We start from the raw sequence: 21,323 nt of genomic DNA, 5'->3' as shown, positions 1-21,323 counted from the left end.
GCGATTCTGCTGCCTCAGCCTCCAGAGGAGCTGGGATTACAGGCATGCACCACCACGCCCGGCTAATTTTGTATTTTTAGTAGAGACGGGGTTTCTCCATATTGGTCAGGCTGGTCTCGAACTCCCAACCTCAGGTGATCCGCCAGCCTCGGCCTCCCAAAGTGCTGGGATTACAGGCGTGAGCCACCGCGCCCGACCCACGGAGTGCTTTTTTTTTTTTTTTTTTTCTCAAGCAGAGGGTATGGGCCTACTTCTTCGAACATTCGCTCAGATCGTAAGGTAATCCCAAGAATCGGCATCACTCTCTGGTCTGGGCGCCTGGATAGTCACACATGGAGTCCGCGAAGTGGTGGCGCCGGAGCACGCTGGGAACGCAGGGCTCCCGGCCGGCCTGACCCGGAAGGGCTGGCGCATGGTAACCCCAGCTTCCCTAGCAACCAAGCAGGCGCAAGCAGCAACCAGCCGCGCTATCCGCTCCCGTTGCTCCCGGAATGCCCCTTCAGGTTAGCGATTACAGCTGGCAGCAGACGAAGACTGCGGTCTTTCTGTCTCTGCCCCTCAAAGGCGTGTGCGTCAGAGACACGGACGTGTTCTGCACGGAAAACTATCTGAAGGTAAGAATGCAAGTCTTGCCTGCCGGTCTCCAGAGGTGTGGTCCGAAGCTTCTCTGCAAGAGCGCAGCTGGGCACGAGCAACAGGCTCATCTTTGCAGATAAACGTCCTAAATTTTTAATCCTGTTAAAAAAATGAATCCCATACAGGTGACACACCGTCTGTAGACAGATAATCAGATCAGAGACTACTTTTATCCAGGGCTTCCTCATATGCCTTGCTAATCTTTCACTACCTGGCATAAATTTAGTGGGCCTTTTAGAACGTTATTTTGCCTTTTTCACGTGTTTCTTAATACGCGTGCTTAATTTGTGTAATTAACTTAGTTTCCGTTTTCACCCTTCTGCATAGGTCAACTTTCCTCCATTTTTATTTGAGGCATTTCTTTATGCTCCCATAGACGATGAGAGCAGCAAAGCAAAGATTGGGAATGACACCATTGTCTTCACCTTGTATAAAAAAGAAGCGGCCATGTGGGAGACCCTTTCTGTGACGGGTGGTAAGTTCTTTATTAAAAGATGTTCATCTGGTTGTACCTTTTCTGTTTCAGACCTTTTAAAAAATTCTATTTTGAAGCACCTATATTGTGTAGGGGAAGATAGATTTTTTTTTTAAAGAGTCTTGCTCTGTTGCCCAGGCTGGAGTGCAGTGACATGATCTCGGCTTACTGCAACCTCTGCCCCCGGGGTTCAAGGGATTCTCCTGCCTCAGCCTCTCAAGTAGCTGGGATTATAGGTGTCCGCCACCACGCCCGGCTAAATATTTTTGTATTTTTAGTAGAGCGTTTTGCCATGTTGGCCAGGCTGGTCTCACACTCCTGACCTTAAGTGATCCACCTGCCTTGACCTCCCAAAGTGCTGGGATTACGGGTGCCAGCCACCACACCCGGCCAGATAGACTTTCCTTTTACTCTCCAAGGTTCAATAGCTGGGTCTATAAAATAAACTAACAACAGGAGGATTGACAAAAGAAAATGTATAGAAATTTATTAATTTTTAATATTAGTGCTTGAGGGCATCACAGGGAAAAAAGTGAATACCTCCCAAGCGGTGAGATTTGAGAGCTTAGGGACTGTCTTAATAGGGGAAGGGGGAGGGGATGTAGGCCACTTAGAACAGGAAATGATTTTTAGGAAAGATGAATGGATCCTTAGAAGAACAGATAGGAAATGTGATAGTTTTTAACAAAATTTGTCAGAGTGTGGTGTTGACTTGTAGTTTCCTCTTCTGGGAGAATAGTCAATATTCCCTGGTTAATGAAACTCCAGGGGAAGGCATTTATGACGCTTGGGTTTCTTTGGAAAATCTGTTTTTAGGCAGATAAGAGGAGTTCAGACAAAACCTCTTCCTGCATTTGCTGCTTTCAAGTGCCTTTAACTCAAAATGATCGCTATATGAAAGCAGCATATTTTGGGGTGGCATACCCTACTCTTTCAATTGCTCTTTTAGGAAAAAAAAAAGGCTTATGAGCCTAATTTAAGTGATACAGTGCTTCAGCAGCCATTTAAATAAACCTAAAGGCTGAATCAGTCAAAGTTAGAGCACATTAAGCAGAAGATGTGGGCTCATATCTTAAGGGTAAGCCCTCCTGATACATAGCCTTTATTGAGTACTTAACTTTGCATTAGGCGTTAACATGCCTGTAATTCTATGAAACAACCTGTCACTTAGGTATTATTACCCTTTTTTTACAGGGGAGGCTACTGACACATGGAAAGTTTGAGTAATTGGCAAAATCACACAGCTAGTGACTGGCAGCCTGGAACTGGAGCCTTAGCAGTTTAACTCTAGAGCAGATGTTCCCAACCCTGGCTACACATTCCAATCAGCTATGGAATTTTAAAATTCCTAATCTAAAATACCCTAATCCAGTCAAATCAGTTTCTGGGAATAGGACTCAGGTGTTGGAAGTTTTTGAAAAGCTTTCCAGGAATTATAATGTGCAGCCAAAGTTGAAATCCACAGTTGTTGTTTGTTCGTTTTGAGAGATGGAGTCTCGCTCTGTCGCCCAGGCTGGAGTGCAGTGGTGCGATCTCGGCTCACTACAACCTCCGCCTCCCTAGGTTTAAGTGATTCTTCAGCCTCAGCCTCCCAAGTAGCTGGGACTACAGGTGTGCGCCACCACGTCCAGCTAATTTTTGTATTTTTTAGTAGAGACAAGGTTTCACTATATGTTGGCCAGACTGGTCTCAAACTCCTGACCTCAAGTGATCCAGCCGCCTTGGCCTCCCAAAGTGCCGGGATTACAGCCATGAACCATCACAACCGGCCTGACATCCCCAGTTTTAAAGCTAGTTCTCTGTAGTCTTACTAAGCTAGTTGTCAGTACTTTGTACTAATACCAAGATCAGCTTCGATAGTCGGTAATTGTCCTCTACTGCTTTAGCCCTGTTTTCTTCCTTCCTTCTTTAGTTGTCATGTTTTCTAATACTTTATGTTTACTGCCTGGAATTTATTTTTTTTAATTTTGAGTTTTTTAAGGGATAGAATCTCACTCTATCACCAATGCTGGAGTGCGGTTGGTGTTACCATAGCTCATTGTAACCTCAAACTCCTAGGTTCCAGCAATTCTCCTGCCTCAACCTCCTTAGTAGCTGGGGCTACAGGTGTGCACCAGAACACCTAGTTAATTACTTTTATTTTTGTAGAGACAGGGTCTCACTATGTTGCCCATAGGTCTTGAACTCCTAGGCTCAAGTGATCCTCCCACTTTGGCCTCCCAAATGCTGGGATTTCAGGCGTGAACCACTGCACCCAGACTACTGCCTGGAGTTTCTTTTAAGCCTTTGGCATTAAGCCTTGAATATGGACTCTTGAGGGCAGAAAGAGTTGCAGCCATTCTTTCTATCAAGGCTTTCTTGGTATCTGGTAGTGGAATTTAATTTTTAATTTCCAAGACCAAGGTAGAATTTATTTTTCTAAAATCGGGTATTCAACTCAGAGAATACTGGTTAAGGTAGGTTAACATAGCCAGTTCACTTAATTTTTTTTTTTTAGTGAGCCCCGGACTACCTAAAGAGTTTTAAAGAATCAGGTTCCTGTTTTTTGACCTCTTACTTCCTCTGTGACGCCGTAGGTCCATGTCGGGGCCTGAAGATGTCATAAAACACACCCAGTCTGTTTTGACTTCTTACCTAAAATTGAATGTACGTTTATTTTGACTCCTGTAAATTAACTTTTTCTGTAAAGGACCAGATAGTATTTTAGACTTTGCAGGCCATATGGTCTCTGTCACATCTATTCAGCTCTGCCATTGTAGCACAAAAGTAGCCACAGATGGTTCATATTTATGGACATTGAAATTTGAATTTCATCTAATTTTTAAATGCCACAAAATGTTATTTTGATTTTTTTCATCCATTTAAAAATGTGAAAATTATTCAAGGCTTGTGGGCTGAGGGGAAACAGGTGGCAGGTTGGATTTGGCCCATGGGTCGTAGTTTGCCAACCTCTGATTTAGACAAATCAAAACAGTCTTAAAACTGACTTAAGCTGAGTGCAGTGGCTCATGCTTGTAATCCCATCACTTTGGGAGGCCGAGGCAGGTGAATCACCTGAGGTCAGGAGTTTGAGACCAGCCTGGCCAACACGGTAAAACCCTGTCTCTACTAAAAATACAAAAATTAGTCGGGCGTGGTAGCGGATGCCTGTAATCTCAGCTACTTGGGAGGCTGATGCAGGAGAATCGCTTGAACCCGGGTGGCGGAGGCTGCAGTGAGATGAGATCTCACCACTGCACTCCAGCCTGGGCAACAGAACGAGTCTCCATCTCAAAAAAAATAAAAAACCACTAATTTATATCACAATGAACATTGATTCTACTTCAGAAACCAGGTTTGAGATTCCTTTAGAAATCAAACTCAGTTTGCCGGGCGCAGTGGCTCACACCTGTAATCCTAGCACTTTGGGAGGCTGAGGCGGGCTGATCATCTGAGGTCGGAAGTCCGAGACCAGCCTGACCAACATGGAGAAACCCCATCTATACTAAAAATACAAAATTAGCTGGGCATGGTGGCGCATGCCTGTAATCCCAGCTACTCAGGAGGCTGAGGCAGGAGAATCACTTTAACCCGGGAAGCGGAGGTTGCCATGAGCCGAGATTGCGCCATTGCACTTCAGCCTGGGCAACAAGAGTGAAACTCGGTCTCAAAAAAAAAAAAAAACAAGAAAGAAATCAAACTCAGTTTTGCCAGGTACAGTGGCTCATGCCTAAAGTAATCTCAGCACTTTAGGAGGCCAAGGTGGGAGGATTATTTGAGCCCAGGAATTCAAGACCAGCCTGGGCAACATAGGGAGACTTCACCTCTATTAAAAAAAAAAATTAGCCGGGCATAGTGGCATGTGCCTTATAGTCCCAGCTACTTGGGAGGCTGAGGTGGGAGGATCACTTGAGCCCAAGAGTTGGAGGCTGCAGTGAGCCATGCTCATAATGCTGTGCTCCAACTGGGTGACAGTATGTGATCCTCTCTCAAAAAAAAGAAATCAAACTCAATTTTACTTGCAATTCAGTGGGATTATTTATTTAACCATTGTTTTTCACATAAAATATTGTGCAACTCCAGTTTATACACGTAGACTGTCTACCTCATTATTCAAACTCTAATTTTTCTCATTTTTTCTGGAAATTCCTTCTTGATACACTCTTTATTTCTATTAGACATGGAGTATTTCATTTGGGAAGTTAATGCTCTTCCAGTTATTTCTGCCCCTGAAGCTGACTTAGCTGTCTACCTTCCTGTTTTTAAACAGGAGGAGAGATGAGAAGAGGCTTCAGACCTAATTTCAGTCCTAGTTCTTAGCCAAGATCTTAGATGAATAAAATTACACAGTTTTACTTACCTCTAACTGATATTTAACATTCTCTTCAATTGTGAAGATAGGCAACAAACAATAGTAGTATCTTAGTCTGTTTGGGTACTATAACAAAATACCATCAACTGAGAAGCTTATAAACAACAGAAATTTATTTCTCACAGTCCTGTAGGCTGGGAAGTCCAGATCAAGGTCCTGGCAGGTTTGGTATGTGGTGAGGGCTCACTTTCCTATAGATGGCACTGTACTGTGTCCTCGCATGGTGGAAGGGGCAAGTCTGCTTTCTGGGGCCTTCTCTATAAGGACGCTACCTCCCAAAAGGCCGCACCTCCAAATAACATCACATTAAGGGTTGGGATTTTAACATAAGAGTTTTAGGGAGACATAAACATTCATACCATAGCAAGTAGTATCAACAAAAACAAAAGTATGTTTATATCAGAGATACCTCTTTTATACTCATTACTACTTTGAAATTACAATATTAGACTTGTTGCTATATATTAATGCATTAATAAAGAAGCACATAATCATGTATCACAATTTGGCTGGCCGCGGTGGCTCACGCCTGTAATCCCAGCACTTTGGGAGGCCGAGGCGGGTAGATCACGAGGTCAGGAGATCAAGACCGTCCTGGCCAACATGGTGAAACTCCGTCTGTACTAAAAATACAAAAATTAGGTGGGCGTGGTGATGTGTGCCCATAGTCCCCACTACTTGGGAGGCTGAGGCAGGAGAATTGCTTGAACCCAGGAGGCGGTTGCAGTGAGCTGAGATCGGACCACAGCACTCCAGCCTGGCAACAGAGCAAGACTCTGGCTCAAAAAAAAAAAAAGTATATCGCAATTTTATTTCTTAATGTTTTATAACTGTTTTGATATAACTGAGTTTCTTTATAGACCTGTATATTTCATACATTTTAAAACATTGTGAAAGGATTTATAAAGATTCACTACTCTGCCAAGGTGTCTGCTGTACAAAAAAGGTTAAGAACCCATGCCTGGGGTATGATTCATCCGTCTACCCACCCCTTATCTACTCTCCCCCACTTTATCTTCCCCTGAAGTTTTCTCCTCTCCCCTTCTGTTTTTTTTTTTCCTGCTTAAAGGCTAGATCTTTTCCCTCAGGCTCTGATCCTTCCCTCTATAAGATAATTTACCCATTAACGGATTGCAGCCTGCAGTTTGTGAAACATTGGGCCACATCAAATATAAAGATAGCTGTGAGATCTTGCGTGGTGGCTCATGCCTGTAATTCCAGCACTTTGGGAGGCCAAGGTAGGAGCGTCGCTTGAGCCCAGGAGTTCAAGACCAGCCTGGGCAATGTAGTGAGACCTCGTCTCTACATAAAATTTAAAAATTAGCCAGATGTGGTGGCACATACCTGTAGTCCCAGCTACTCAGGAAACTGAGGTAGGAGGATTGCTTGAGCCCAGGAGGTTAAGGTTGCAGTAAGCTGTGATTGCTCAATTGCACTCCAGCCTGGGTGACAGAGAGAGACCTTGTCTCAGGAAAACAAACAAACAAACTGTGAATGGTAAGGTTTTATATATATAATATTATATTATATTATATATTATATATAATATATAATCTAGGTTACATATAGATTATATATAATATATAATCTAGGTTACATATAGATTATATATAATATATAATCTAGGTTACATATAGATTATATATAATATATAATCTAGGTTACATATAGATTATATATAATATATAATCTAGGTTACATATAGATTATATATAATATATAATCTAGGTTACATATAGATTATATATAATATATAATCTAGGTTACATATAGATTATATATAATATATAATCTAGGTTACATATAGATTATATATAATATATAATCTAGGTTACATATAGATTATATATAATATATAATCTAGGTTATATATTATTTTATATATAATATAATATAATATATAATATATAATATAATTATATATTATATAAATGATGATTTATTGTGATCAGGTTTATAAGCAAATAGCCCTAGTTTCTTAACAGAGAAGAAAGAGGATAAATGTGTCCTTGCACCTTCATCCTCACCCTCTCCCTCTCATTACCTGCCTCTTATGTCCCTCCCCCATCCCTTCTTCTTCCTCTTCAACCCCTTCATTCTCTAGTCATTCATTATTATTACAGTTAGTTGCTTACCTTTTAATATTAGCTTCTTGGCCAGTTTAATACTGAAAAATGTTTTCCATGTTCCTTGTGAAGTTGGGTCCAAAGAAATCTCATCGTGGGTCAGTTTATTTAAGTAGTTTTCTCATAAGTAAAGCAAATTTATCATAATTGTAATTTAGCAATATTCTGTACATTTTAGTTGACAAAGAGACGATGCAAAGAATTAGAGAAAAATCTATTTTACAAGCACAAGAGAGAGCAAAAGAAGCTACAGAAGCAAAAGCTGCAGCAAAGCGGGAAGATCAAAAATATGCACTAAGTGTCATGATGAAGGTAAGTTGCAGATTGACAGGCAAGTCCTCTAAAGAGATAATAGTAGACTATGTGAGGATAGTGAGTTCCAGCTGCTGGACTTCCTCAGCATTTTCTTCATACTTTGTTTATAGGACTTACTGTGTTATGTAGGCTGTCTGCTATTTATATGTGTGTGTGTGTTTTTTTTTCTTGAGACCAAGTCTCGCTCTGTCACCCAGGCTTGAGTGCAGTGGCATGATCTCGGCTCACTGCAAGCTCCACCTCCCGGGTTCATGCCATTCTCCTGCCTCACCCTCCTGAGTAGCTGGGACTACAGGCACCCGCCACCACGCCCGGCTAATTTTTTTGTATTTTTAGTACAGACAGGGTTTCACCGTGTTAGCCGGGACGGTCTCGATCTCCTGACCTTGTGATCTGCCCGTCTCGGCCTTCCAAAGTGCTGGGATTACAGGCATGAGCCACCGTGCCTGGCCTATATGTGTTCTTGAAAATCTGAATGAAAGTCAAAGGTGTGAAAGTTGGACAATTGTTTCAGGGAGAGGGTTCTATTTCTAGGGGAGTAAAAATAAAGTTTCAGTGGTGCAAGTGTTTTACTTCCTTTTAAATCTTGGAATAACAGATATGATTTTAAAACAAGAAAAGCATATTTAAAACATTATTGTCAAATTTTTTTAACTATTAAGGGTTTTAAGTGAAAGTTTTAATCAGCAATATATTTTTTGAGAAACAATTCACATTCCATATAATTTACCCATTTAAAGTGTACAATTTAATAGTTTTTAATACATTCAGAGTTGTGTAACCATTACTACAGTCAATTTTAGAAGATTTTCATCACTCCCCAAAAAACACCAATACCCCTTAGCAGCCACTCCCCATTTCCCCTAACACTTAGTCCTAGGCAACTGCTTATCTACTTTCTGTCTCAATAGATTTACCTATTTTGACTAATTTTTACAAAAAAATTCTTAGGCCGAGTATGGTGGCTCACGCCTGTAATCCCAGCACTTTGGGAGGCCGAGGTGGGTGGATCATGAGGTCAGGAGTTCAACACCAGCCTGGCCAACATAGTGAAACCCTGTCTCTACTAAAAATACAAAAATCAGCCGTGCATGGTGGTGGGCACCTGTAATCCCAGCTACTCGGTAGGCTGAGGCAGGAAAATTGCTTGAACCCAGGAGGTGGAGGTTGCAGTGAGTGGAGATTGCGCCACTACACTCCAGCCTGGGTGACAGAGTGAGACTCCGTCTCAAAAAAAAAAAAAAATTCTTATCTCAAATTCCCATTTTGACATCTTGAAATGACTAAGGAATCTATAATATGCATTATTTAATATTTTTATGGACCCATGACTGTTTTTTGGATTTTCATAACTAGCATTGTTTTTTATTATCAACAGTTCATGATTCCAAAGATTTCTTCACTTTTTTTTTTATCACTTCCACTTAACTTTTTTTTTTTTTTTTTTTAAATAGAGTCTGGCTCTGTTGCCCAGGCTGGAGCGCGGTAGTATGATCTCAGCTCACTGCAACCTCTGCCACTCGGGTTCAAGAGATTCTCATGCCTCAGTCTCCTGAGTAGCTGGGATTACAGATGTGCACCACCACACCTGGCTAGTTTTTTGTATTTTTGGTAGAGATAGGGCTTCACCATATTGGCCAGGCTGGTCTCGAACTCCTGACCTCAAGTGATTCACCCACCTTGGCCTCCCAAAGTGTTGGGATCACAGGCATGAGTCACCACACTGAGCCATATACTTTGTCTTTTACTTAATAATTGAACTGGTCAGCTGGCCAAAGATTCCTGCCTTTAGCATACTTAATTCCATCTTTTCTTTATTGTATGATCACAACTGTTGGCCTTTTGATTTTATCATTTTCATGAATTTAAAAAAATTAATATAAAATTTGTGGCAATAGATAAATATTCACTGAAATAATAAAACAGTTAAATAATGGCACATTTACTGCTGTATTGGTATGTCAAAACAGAACAGTTGACCAGCAGGAAGCACCACTATGTTGTACCTTGACGGTGTTTTTTTTTTTTTTGAGCTGGAGTCTCGTTCAGTTGCCCAGGCTGGAGTGCAGCGGCGCAGTCTTGGCTCACTGCAAGCTCTGCCTCCCGGGTTCACGCCATTCTCCTGCCTCAGCCTCCCAAATAGCTGGGACTACAGGTGCCCGGCTAATTTTTTTGTATTTTTAGTAGAGACAGGGTTTCACTGTGTTAGCCAGGATGGTCTCGCTCTACTAACCTCGTGATCTGCCCGTCTCGGCTTCCCAAAGTGCTGAGATTACAGGTGTGAGCCGCCGCGCCCGGCTGAAGTTTTCTATTTACTAATGTATGAAAGCTTGACTTTGGTATTTGGAAAGGTGATTTAGAGGAATTAATATATAAAATATGAAGATATGGGTTATATTAAGAGGACAGAACCTACAAAAGCCAGTATCCTGTTCCACAAATTGTCTGTTTTCTCTCTTCCCTCAGTAGTGTTGAGAGTTGGGAGTATGTTTTGTTTTATCCTTGTTATAGCCATTATCAAGTAAATTGGTGCTCAAACATTTGAATGAATTAATATGAATGCATTACTCCATTACTCCAGTACCACATACCCGTAGCAAACGTCTACTTTGGTGAATAGCCGAAGCTATTTTCACTCTGTGCAATCCTAGACACTGTTAAGAAAAGAACTTTGATGATCCAGTAAGAGCAAATAGTAACAAAAGGCAACATTGTTAGCTTAAGTTAGCATAAATTAATTTAAAACTTGAAGGACATCTACCAAAAATAAGTGGTTTTTAAGTAGTAACCTTTTAAAAAATAATTAGCCGGGCTGTGTCAATTCGCTATACTGTGTGTACAGGTATTATTCTGCTTGGGCTACCCTAACAAAATATTGTTTAACAGAAATTTATTTTCTCATACATCAAGGTCTGGTAGGGTCTCTTTCTGTTTGGACTCTCTGTTTTTGGGGCCTTCTTGCTGCATTCTCACATGGTGGAGAGAGAGAGCACACAAGGGAGCTCTTTTGTGTTTCTTCTAAGGACATCAATCCTATCAGATCAGAGCCCCACCCTAATAACTTCATTTAACCTTGATTACTTCCATAGAGGCCAGACTATCTACAGATATAGTCACACTGAGGGTTAGGGCTTCAACATAGGAATTTTGGAGGGAAACAAATGTTTAATCCATAACACTGTGTAACAAACCATCCAAAAGTTAGTGGCTTAAAGCAACAATCACTTTTTTCTCAAACTTTTTTTGTGTTGGTTAGATGATTCTTGTCATCTGAGGCTGCCTCAGTTGTGACTGGATGTTCTAGAGTAGCCTCACTTACATGTCTAGAGCCTTGACTGAGAGAGCTGGAGCATCTCTCCATGTGGTATCTCATCCTTCAGGAGCCTAGCCCAGGTTTCTTTACTTGGTAGTCTTAGGATCCTAGTATCAAGAGAGGGAAAGCCCAAACGCACAGGTGCTTTTAAAGCTTCTGCTATGTCATATATGCTAATGTACCATTAGCCACAGCAAGTCACATGGCCAAGCCCAGATTTAAGGATTGGAAAAATACCCTATAGCTCTTCTTGGAAAGAAGGATTAAGTCACATTGCAAAGTGGTATGTATATAGGGATGGGAAGAATTCGTGGCCATTTTACAATTTAGTTTACTCTGTTTGAATTGTAAAGATTAGAATTTAATAATAAAGGGGATTTGACTCATCTAGCAAAAAAAGTTCAGAGATAGAACAATGATCAGATGTGGTTAAATCAACGTTTGGACCCCATCTCTCTGCAGCATCTCTAGCACTGCCTTTTCTTTGTTCTTGCTTCATTCTTGGGCTGATGATAGTGAGATGATCCACATCTGTACTTAACGGGCCCAGATGAAGATAAACCGTCTGCCCTTTTGGCTTTCTTTGGCTCTTTTTTAAGCTCCATAAAACAATGGTTTCAGATATTGTGTGACGATATTAATAATGATAATAAGTTTTTTTTTTTTTTTTGAGGCAGGGTCTCATTCTGTTGCCCAGGCTAAAGTGCAGTGGCTCGATCTCGGCTCGCTGCAACCTCCGCCTTTCAGGTTCAAGTGATTCTCCTGCCTCAGCCTCCCCAGTAGCTGGGACTACAGGCATGTGCCACCATGCCTGGCTAATTTTTGCATTCTTTGGTAGAGATGGGATTTCACCATGTTGGCCAGGTTGGTCTTAAACTCCTGACCTCAGGTGATCTGCCCGCCTCAGCCTCCCAAAGTGCTGGGATTACAGGCGTGAGCCACCACGCCCGGCTGAGTTTTATGTATATTTACACGAATCTTTATTTCAAGTGATTATTGTTTCAAATTTGGTTCACTACATCAGCTTCTCTGTATCTTTGTTGCAGATCTATCATTCATTAACTAATAGACATTATTGAACACCGTGAAAGGTGCTGAGACAGAGCTGAAAAAGCCAGTCTTCACTTTCACTTTACTCGTAGTCTAAAGCGGGTGACAGACAAGAAAAATCAAAGGTTATACCAAGTATGCCTAAGGGATCATTGGAGGATAAAAAGAAAACAGTGGTTTGCAACTAGCCTGGACAACATGGCAAAACCTGTCTCTACTAAAAATATACAAAAACATTAGCCAGGCGTGGTGGTGTGCACCTGTAGTTCCAGCTACTTGGGAGGCTGAGGTGGGAGAATCACTTGAATCTGGGAGGTAAAATTTGCATAAGCCAAGAGGATTGCACTGCTGCATTCCAGCCTGGGTGACAGAGTAAGACCCTGTCTCAAAAAAAAAAAAAAAAAAAAGGAGAAAGAAAAAGAAAACACTGGTAAAAGATTGGTATTTCGGCCAGGCGCAGTGGCTCACGCCTGTAATCCCAGCACTTTGGGAGGCCGGGGCAGGTGGATCACGAGGTCAGGAGATCGAGACCATCCTGGCTAACACGGTGAAACCCCGTCTCTACTAAAAATACAAAAAATTAGCTGGGCCTGGTGGCGGGCGCCTGTAGTCCCAGCTACGTGGGAGGTTGAGGCAGGAGAATGGCGTGAACCCAGGAGGCAGAGCTTGCAGTGAGCCGAGATTGTGCCACTGCAGTCCAGCCTGGGCGACACAGTGAGACTCCGTCTCAAAAAAAAAAAAGAAAAAGAAAAAGAAAAAGATTGGTATTTCATCCTGAGGGTATGGTCAAGGAATCCAAAGCAGTATTGTTTGTGCTGAATCCTGGAGAATGAATCACAATTAGGTTCCTGGTAGCAAGAGAGGGAAAACCTCATTGCAGAAGTGCTTTTAAAGCTCCTGCGGTGTCATATTTGCTAATGTACCATTAGCCAAATCAAGTCACATAGCCAAGTCCAGATTTAAAGATTGGAAAAATAGACTATACTTCTTCTTGGAAAGAGAGAGATAATGGGAAAATGACATTACAATTTGGATAGGTATATGAAAATAAGGCACACAAAGGAACATTTATTGGTCAGAAATAATATCCTAATGTGTCCAGAATTCATTCCCTCTGGTGGGTTCTTGGTCTCGCTGACTTCAAGAATGAAGCCGCATACCTTGCGATGTGTTACAGCTCTTAATGGTGGCGCGTCCAGAGTTGTTTGTTCCTCTTGGTAGGTTCGTGGTCTTGCTGAGTTCAGGAATGAAGCTGCAGACCCTCGCAGTGAGTGTTACAGCTCTTAAAGGTGGTGCGGACCCAAAGAGTGAGCAGCAGCAAGATTTATTATGAAGAGTGAAAGAACAAAGCTTCCACGGAAGGTGACCCAAGTGGGTTGCTACTGCTGGCTGGAGTGGCCAGCTTTTATTCCCTTATTTGTCCCCGCCTATGTCCTTCTGATTGGTCCATTTTACAGAGTGCTGATTGGTCCATTTTACAGAGTGCTGATTGGTGCGTTTACAATTGTTAAGCTAAACACAGAGGACTGATTGGTGCGTTTTTACAGAATGCTGATTGGCGCGTTTACAATCCTTTAGCTAGACACAGAGCGCTGATTGGTGCTTTTTTAAGGAGTGCTGATTGGTGTGTTTACAGTCCTTTTAGCTAGACACAGAGCGCTGGTTGGTGCATTTTTACAGAGTGCTGATTGGTGCATTTACAATCCTTTAGCTAGACAGAAAAGTTCTCCAAGTCCCCACTTGACCCAGGAAGTCCAGCTGGCTTCACCTCTCACTAAGATTTTGAAAAATTCCTCAAAGGTAATAGAGAACTCTCTTAAGGGATTTTCAACAAAAGTGTGAAATTAGTTGGGTTTGTCTTTTAGAAAGCTCATTCTGGCTAATGAGTTTGAAGAGGTTGCAGGGAGGAGGCAGAGTTTTTGTTAAGATGGAGAAATTTTGAGCATACTTATATGTTGAGGAAGGAAGCTAGTAAAGAGGGAAAGGTTAATAATACAATCAAGAGAGAAGATTGATAATGGAGCAGTTTCTGGTGATATAGGGATTTTTTTTATTCTTGCTAATTAAAAAAAACTTTTTTTTTTTGAGACAGGGTCTGTTGTCTAGGCTGGAGTGCAAAATGGCGCAATTACAGCTCACTGCATTGACCTCCCAGGCTGGAGAGATCCTCCCGCCTCAGCTTCCCAAATAGCTGGGACTATAGGTGTATGTCACCACGCCCTGCTAATTTTTTTGTAGTTTTTGTAGAGATGGGGTCTAACTATGTTGCCCAGCAGGAACAAAGATAGATATCTAAGGATCTGGAAAATTTTTAAGTACACAGATAATTAAAGGAATTTTTACTTTGCTTGGTAAAGAAGCAGGGTCGTCTGGGCATGGTGGCTCATGCCTGTAATCCCAGCACTTTGGAAGGCCGAGGCGGGTGGATCACCTGAAGTCAGGAGTTCAAGATCAGCCTGGTCAATATGGTGAAACCCTCTCTACTAAAAATACAAAAATTAGCCGGGCGTGGTGGCAGGCACCTGTAATCTCAGCTCCTCTGGAGGTTGAGGCAGGAGAATGACTTGAACCCAGGAAGCAGAGGTTGCAGTAAGCTGAGATCATGCCATTGCACTCCTGCCTGGGTGACAAAGAGTGACACTTCATCTCAAAAAAAAAACCAACCAAACAGAAAAACGAGGCAGGGTCATCAACAGAAAGGGAGAGATTGAGGTTGAGGTATAGGGATGTGAGGTGATTAGTGGAAGCTTGGAATACTGATGCCAGAATCTTCCAAAATGTGCTTTTTTTTCCTCTTCGGTAATCTTGGCTGCTACTGCCTCCTTTTTTTTTTTTTGTTTTTGAGATGTAGTCTCGCTCTGTTGTCCAGGCTGGAGTGCAGTGGCACAATCTTGGCTCACTGCAAGCTCCGCCTCCTGGATTCATGCCATTCTCCTGCCTCAGTCTCCCAAGTAGCTGCGACTACAGGTGCCCGCCACCACGCCCGGCTAATTTTTTGTATTTTTTAGTAGAGATGGGGTTTCACCGTGTTAGCCAGGATGGTCTCGATCTCCTGACCTCGTGATTTGCCTGCCTCGGCCTCCCAAAGTGCTGGAATTACAGGCATGAGCCACCACGCCCGGCTGCCTACTTTTCTTCTTTACTATTTTGTTCTGTACATTACCCACTTCTATACTGATTTTTTTTTTTTTATCATTTCTTGTTTTTGTTTTGTTTTCTGCTTCAGTGGAACTCTTTTTTCCAACTGTTCTTTTAAACTGGATAGGTCAAATTTGAAGTGCATTTTTCTGCTGTGGTTTCTTAAAGTTGAAACCCAGAAACCTTAATCTTTGAAAAAGCTTTGCCTGATCATGCAGATAAGGTATGAGTTGCTAGTTGTCTAGTTAATGGCATAGGACCTCAAAATGATCCTTATCAGTGAATACACATGCCCTGTTTATCACAGGCATGTGTAACTAATGTACAAAAAGACCACAATGAACTGCTTTGCCATTTTATTCTATTTTATAATAATAACTTTCATGATTCTGGCATTTAAACAATCCTCCCATCTTCCTTTTTTCTTTCATCTCGTTCCTCTTCAATGTATGTCAGACTTTCTCAGCAGCCTATCTTCCACTTTTACATGTTTTGTATTTTCTCCATAAACCCATTCTTAGAGCTGTGTACTTTTGGTATCTCCTGTTCTGATGTCTTTGGCCAGTGTTTATTCATTTATGTGTTATTGGACATTTGGGTTGCTTCCACCCTTTGGCTAGTGTGAATAATGCTGCTATGAACATGGTGTGATGGTTAATACTGAGCGTCAACTGATTGGATTGAAGGATGCAAAGTATTAATCCTGGGTGTGTCTGTGAGGGTGTTGCTGAAGGAAATTAACATTTGAGTCAGTGGGCTGGGAAAGGCAGACCCACCCTTAATCTGGGTGGGCACCATTGAATCAGCTGCCAGCATGGCTAGTATATAAAGCAGGCAGAAAAATATGAAAAGACGAGACTGGCCTAGCCTCCTGGCCTACATCTTTTGCTCATGCTGGATTTTTCCTGCCCTCGAACATTGGACTTCAAGTTCTTCAGTTTTGGGACTTGGACTGGTTCCCCTTGCTTCACAGCTTGCAGCAGGCCTATTGTGAGACCTTGTGATTGTGTGAGTTAATGAACTCCCTTTTATATATATCTATCTATCCTATTAGTTCTGTCTATCTAGAGAACCCTGACTAATATACACGAGTATAAAAATATCCCTTTGAAATCTTGCTTTCAATTGTTTTGGGCTTGTATCTAGAAGTGGATATAGCAGATCATATGGTAATGGTAATTCTATTTTTTTTTTTTTTTCCCCAAGATGGAGTCTCACTCTGTTGCCCAGGCTGGAGTGCAGTGGTGCGATCTCGGCTCACTGCAAGCTCCGCCTCCCAGGTTCAAGCCATTCTCCTGCCTCAGCCTCCTGAGTAGCTGGGACTACAGGCGCCCGCCACCACGCCTGGCTAATTTTTTTTGTATTTTTAGTAGAGACGGGGTTTCACCATGTTAGTCAGGATGATCTCGATCTCCTGACCTCGTGATTCGCCTGCCTCAGCCTCCCAATGTGCTGGGATTACAGGCGTGAGCCACCGGGCCCGGCCTATTTTTAACTTTTTGAGGAATTGCCATACTCTATTCCATGGCATCTGGACCATTTTATGTTTTCATCGCAGTGCGCAAGGGTTCCAGTTTCTCCCCATTCTCACTAACACTTGTTATTTTGGTTTTTTGAGAGTAGCCATCCTAATGGGCGTGAAGTGGTATCTCATTGTGGTTTTGATGTGCTCTTGAGTGCCATTTTAATTTGAAATATATCTCTGAAACCCACTCATTCCCTTTTTTCTTAAATCTGATATATTGGTAAGTATAACATTTATTTTTGCTTGCTCTTTTCCTCTCTTCTCCCATTATTTGGCCTGTGCTTTCTCTTAAAAAAAAAAAAAAAAAGCTTTATTGGCTGGGCGTGATGGCTCATGCCTGTAATCCCAGCACTTTGGGAGGCTGAGCAGGTGAACTGCTTGAGGTCAGGAGTCCGAGACCAGCCTGGCCCATCTCTACTAAAAATACAAAAAATTAGCCATGTGTGGTGGTGCATACCTGTAATCCCAGCTATTCAGGAGGCTGAGGCAGGAGAATCACTTGAACCCAGGAGACAGAGGTTGCAGTGGGCCAAGATCGTGCCACTGTACTCCAGCCTGGGCGATAGAGTGAGGCTCCATTTCAAAAACAAAAACAAACCCCAGCTTTATTGAGAGAGAATTTATATACCATAAAGTTCATTCTTTTAAAGTGTAGAATTCATTGTTTCTTAGTATGTATACAAGTTATTCAGCCATCACCACTATGTAATTCTGGAACATTTCATAACTGTAAAAAGAGACCTGTTGGCCAGGCACAGTGGCTCACACCTGTAATCCCAGCACTTTGGAAGGCCGAGGGGGGCGGATCACAAGGTCAAGAGTTCGAGACCAGCCTGGCCAATATGGTGAATTCCCATCACTATTAAAAATACAAAAATTAGCCAGGTGTGGTGGTGTGCGCCTGTAGTCCCAGCTACTCAGAAGGCTGAGGCAGGAGAATCGCTTGAACCTGGGAGGCAGAGGTTGCAGTGAGCCGAGATTGAGCCACTGCACTACAGCCTAGGTGACAGAGCAAGACTCTGTCTCAAAATAAATAAATAAATAAATAGCCCTATTTTATTTTTTTTTATTTTTTATTTTTTTTACTCTGGAAGGAGACACTATATGTAATTTATTTTATTTTATTTTATTTTATTATTATTATACTTTAAGTTTTAAGGTACATGTGCACAATGTGCAGGTTAGTTACATATGTATACATGTGCCATGCTGGTGTGCTGTACCCATTAACTCGTCATTTAGCATTAGGTATATCTCCTAAAGCTATCCCTCCCCTCTCCCCCCACCCCACAACAGTCCCCAGAGTGTGATGTTCCCCTTCCTGTGTCCATGTGTTCTCATTGTTCAATTCCCACCTATGAGTGAGAATATGCGGTGTTTGGTTTTTTGTTCTTGCGATAGTTTACTGAGAATGATGATTTCCAATTTCATCCATGTCCCAACAAAGGACATGAACTCATCATTTTTTATGGCTGCATAGTATTCCATGGTGTGTATGTGCCACATTTTCTTAATCCAGTCTATCATTGTTGGACATTTGGGTTGGTTCCAAGTCTTTGCGATTGTGAATAGTGCCACAATAAATATACGTGTGCATGTGTCTTTATAGCAGCATGATTTATAGTCCTTTGGGTATATACCCAGTAATGGGATGGCTGGGTCAAAAGGTATTTCTAGTTCTAGATCCCTGAGGAATCGCCACACTGACTTCCACAAGGGTTGAACTAGTTTACAGTCCCACCAACAGTGTAGAAGTGTTCCTATTTCTCCACATCCTCTCCAGCACCTGTTGTTTCCTGACTTTTTTTAATGATTGCCATTCTAACTGGTGTGAGATGGTATCTCATTGTGGTTTTGATTTGCATTTCTCTGATGGCCAGTGATGGTGAGCATTTTTTCATGTGTTTTTTGGCTGCATAAATGTCTTCTTTTGAGAAGTGTCTGTTCATGTCCTTCACCCACTTTTTGATGGGGTTGTTTGTTTTTTTCTTGTAAATTTGTTGGAGTTCATTGTAGATTCTGGATATTAGCCCTTTGTCAGATGAGTAGGTTACGAAAATTTTCTCCCGTTTTGTAGGTTGCCTGTTCACTCTGATGGTAGTTTCTTCTGCTGTGCAGAAGCTCTTTAGTTTAATTAGATCCCATTTGTCAATTTTGGCTTTTGTTGCCATTGCTTTTGGTGTTTTAGACATGAAGTCCTTGCCCATGCCTATGTCCTGAATGGTAATGTCTAGGTTTTCTTCTAGGGTTTTTATGGTTTTAGTTCTAACGTAAGAGCCCTATTTTCATTAGCAGTCACTCTCTACTTTTCCCTCCACCATAGCCCCTGGAGGAGACGGAATCTACTGTCTGTTTCTATAGATTTGTTTACTCTAGACATTTCACATACAGTGTGTGGTCTTTGGACGTGATCCCCATCAGTGTTTACGGGAGGCTTTCTTTCACTTAGCATAATGTATATAGGGCTTGTACATATTGTAGCATGTATAAGTTTTTCATTCCTTTTTATGGATGAATAATATGGCATAGTATGGATGGCACCACATTTTGTTTATCCATTCATCAGTTGGTGAAAATTTAGGTTCTCTTCACCTTTTGGCTATTACAAATAGTACTACTATGACCATGCATGTACTTCTAGTATTTAAGTATCTGTTTTTTGTTTTGTTTTGTTTTTGAGATGGAGTCTCACTCTGTTGCCCAGGCTGGAGTGCAGTGGGGTGATCTCAGCTCACTGCAACCTCTGCCTCCTGGGTTCAAGCAATTCTCCTGCCTCAGCCTCCTAAGTAGCTGGGATTACAGGCAAGCACCACCACGCCCAGCTCGTTTTTTGTATTTTTTAGTGGAGAGGGGGTTTTGCCATATTAGCCAGGCTGGTCTCTAACTCCTGACCTCAGGTGATCCGCCCACCTCGGCCTCCCAAAGTGCTGAGGTTACATGCATGAGCCACCACGCCCGGCCTTGAGTGTCTGTTTTTAATTCTTTCATGTATATACTTAGGACTAGAATTGCTGGGTCATTTGTAATTCTGTTTAGCTTTTTGAGGAATCATCAAATAGTTTTCCACAATGGCTATACTATTTTTCATTCCCACCAACAATATATGATGATTCTAATTTTTTTACATCTTTGCCAACACTTCTGTTGTTGCCAGATGGAAAGTCTTGACTATGAGTTGTCCCAGTTCTGGGCACATTAAATAAAGAATTGAACAAAATGCACAAACAAAGCAATAAAAGAACAAAACAACGAAAGTGCAGGTTTATTGAAGCAAAAGTACACTCCACAGAGTGAAAGCGGGGTCAAGCAGGCAGCTCAAGAGCCCCGATTGCAATGTTCTTTCAGGTTTGTACTAAACTAAAAGAATTTGGCAGCATTCCTGGGTACTGTTTAGAGGCTTCACATTGGTTGCACCCTACACAAATGAAGGCTTGGCCCATGACTAATCAGAGGCTGAAGTGAAGGTTTGGCCCATAACTAATTATCAACAGGGGAGAGAGGGGGTTTTGTAGAGAGGGAGGGGCCTCTGGCCCTTGGCATGGAGAGGTGGGGTTTTTCTTTTGGCCCAGTTCCAATAAGCCATCTGCTAGTTGGCCTCAGGCTCCCTGTTCCAGACCCTGTTCTGCCTCATTTCCCCCTGAGAGACTTGATCCCAAGACATCTTTATGGGAGGCAGAGGAACTGATGGTCTTTCTTCTGTAATTGCTTCGTGTGGATTAGGGCAGAGTCCCTACATATTGGGGACCACAGAACTCTTGCCCTGCTCTGTCTAGTAGAGAGAGGGTGACTTCTTGAAGTCTAGGGCTGGCATCGTCACCTGGAACTGACTAGAAGCCCTGCTGCATGATCATTTGAAGCTTATTGTTCTCTAGGTGAGAAGAAATAAATTTGGTTAAGTGATTAAACAAAAATGGTCCAAAAATCAATGTAAGTATAATTATTAATAATGTGCTGGCTAGGGGAAGGAGCCATGAAACCCAGCTTAGTACCCTTGACCAGGGGCCCCATGACTTGGACAACTGTTGTCATATTTTAGAGGCCTGGTCAGCTAATTTTGGGGCAGCATCCCTTACTAATCCTGATTGGTTGATATAAAAACAGTGCTTTCCCTCTAGGAAAAGATATAAGCCACTTTTTTCAGCAGTTAGGAGATCCAGTCCCTGTGTTAGTCCATTCTCACACTGCTAATGAAGATATACCCAAGACCGGGTAATTTATAAAGGAAAGAGGTTTAATTGAGTCACAGTTCCACATGGCTGAGGAGGCCTCAGGAAACTACCAATCATGGCAGAAGACACCTCTTAAGAGGGTGGCAGGAGAGAGAATTAGCACCTGCAGGAGAAATGCCATAAAACCTTATAAAACCATTAGATCTTGTGAGACTCATTCATTAC

The 21,323-nt window shown here is 42.0% G+C and overlaps 1 protein-coding gene across 5 annotated transcripts in view; it reads left to right on the top strand.

Annotated features, from left to right (window-relative positions):
- The first annotated feature begins 236 nt into the window (after positions 1 to 236).
- Positions 237 to 21,323, top strand: part of DNAAF4 (dynein axonemal assembly factor 4) — an 84,069-nt gene continuing 62,982 nt past the window's right edge. For all 5 annotated transcript variants that reach the window (XM_054451964.2, XM_054451965.2, XM_063652641.1 and 2 more), the window contains exons 1-3: positions 237 to 614; positions 964 to 1,111; positions 7,767 to 7,900. In XM_054451964.2, the coding sequence (XP_054307939.1) occupies positions 492 to 614; positions 964 to 1,111; positions 7,767 to 7,900 (405 nt within the window). In that variant the 5' untranslated portion in view covers positions 237 to 491. The remainder of the gene's footprint in view (positions 615 to 963; positions 1,112 to 7,766; positions 7,901 to 21,323) is intronic.

This window comes from Pongo pygmaeus, chromosome 16 (genome assembly GCF_028885625.2).
Source record: "Pongo pygmaeus isolate AG05252 chromosome 16, NHGRI_mPonPyg2-v2.0_pri, whole genome shotgun sequence".
Taxonomy (NCBI): domain Eukaryota; kingdom Metazoa; phylum Chordata; class Mammalia; order Primates; family Hominidae; genus Pongo; species Pongo pygmaeus.
The sequence above is the reverse complement of the archived record's forward strand: the minus strand, read 5'-3'. Positions and strand labels throughout refer to the sequence as shown.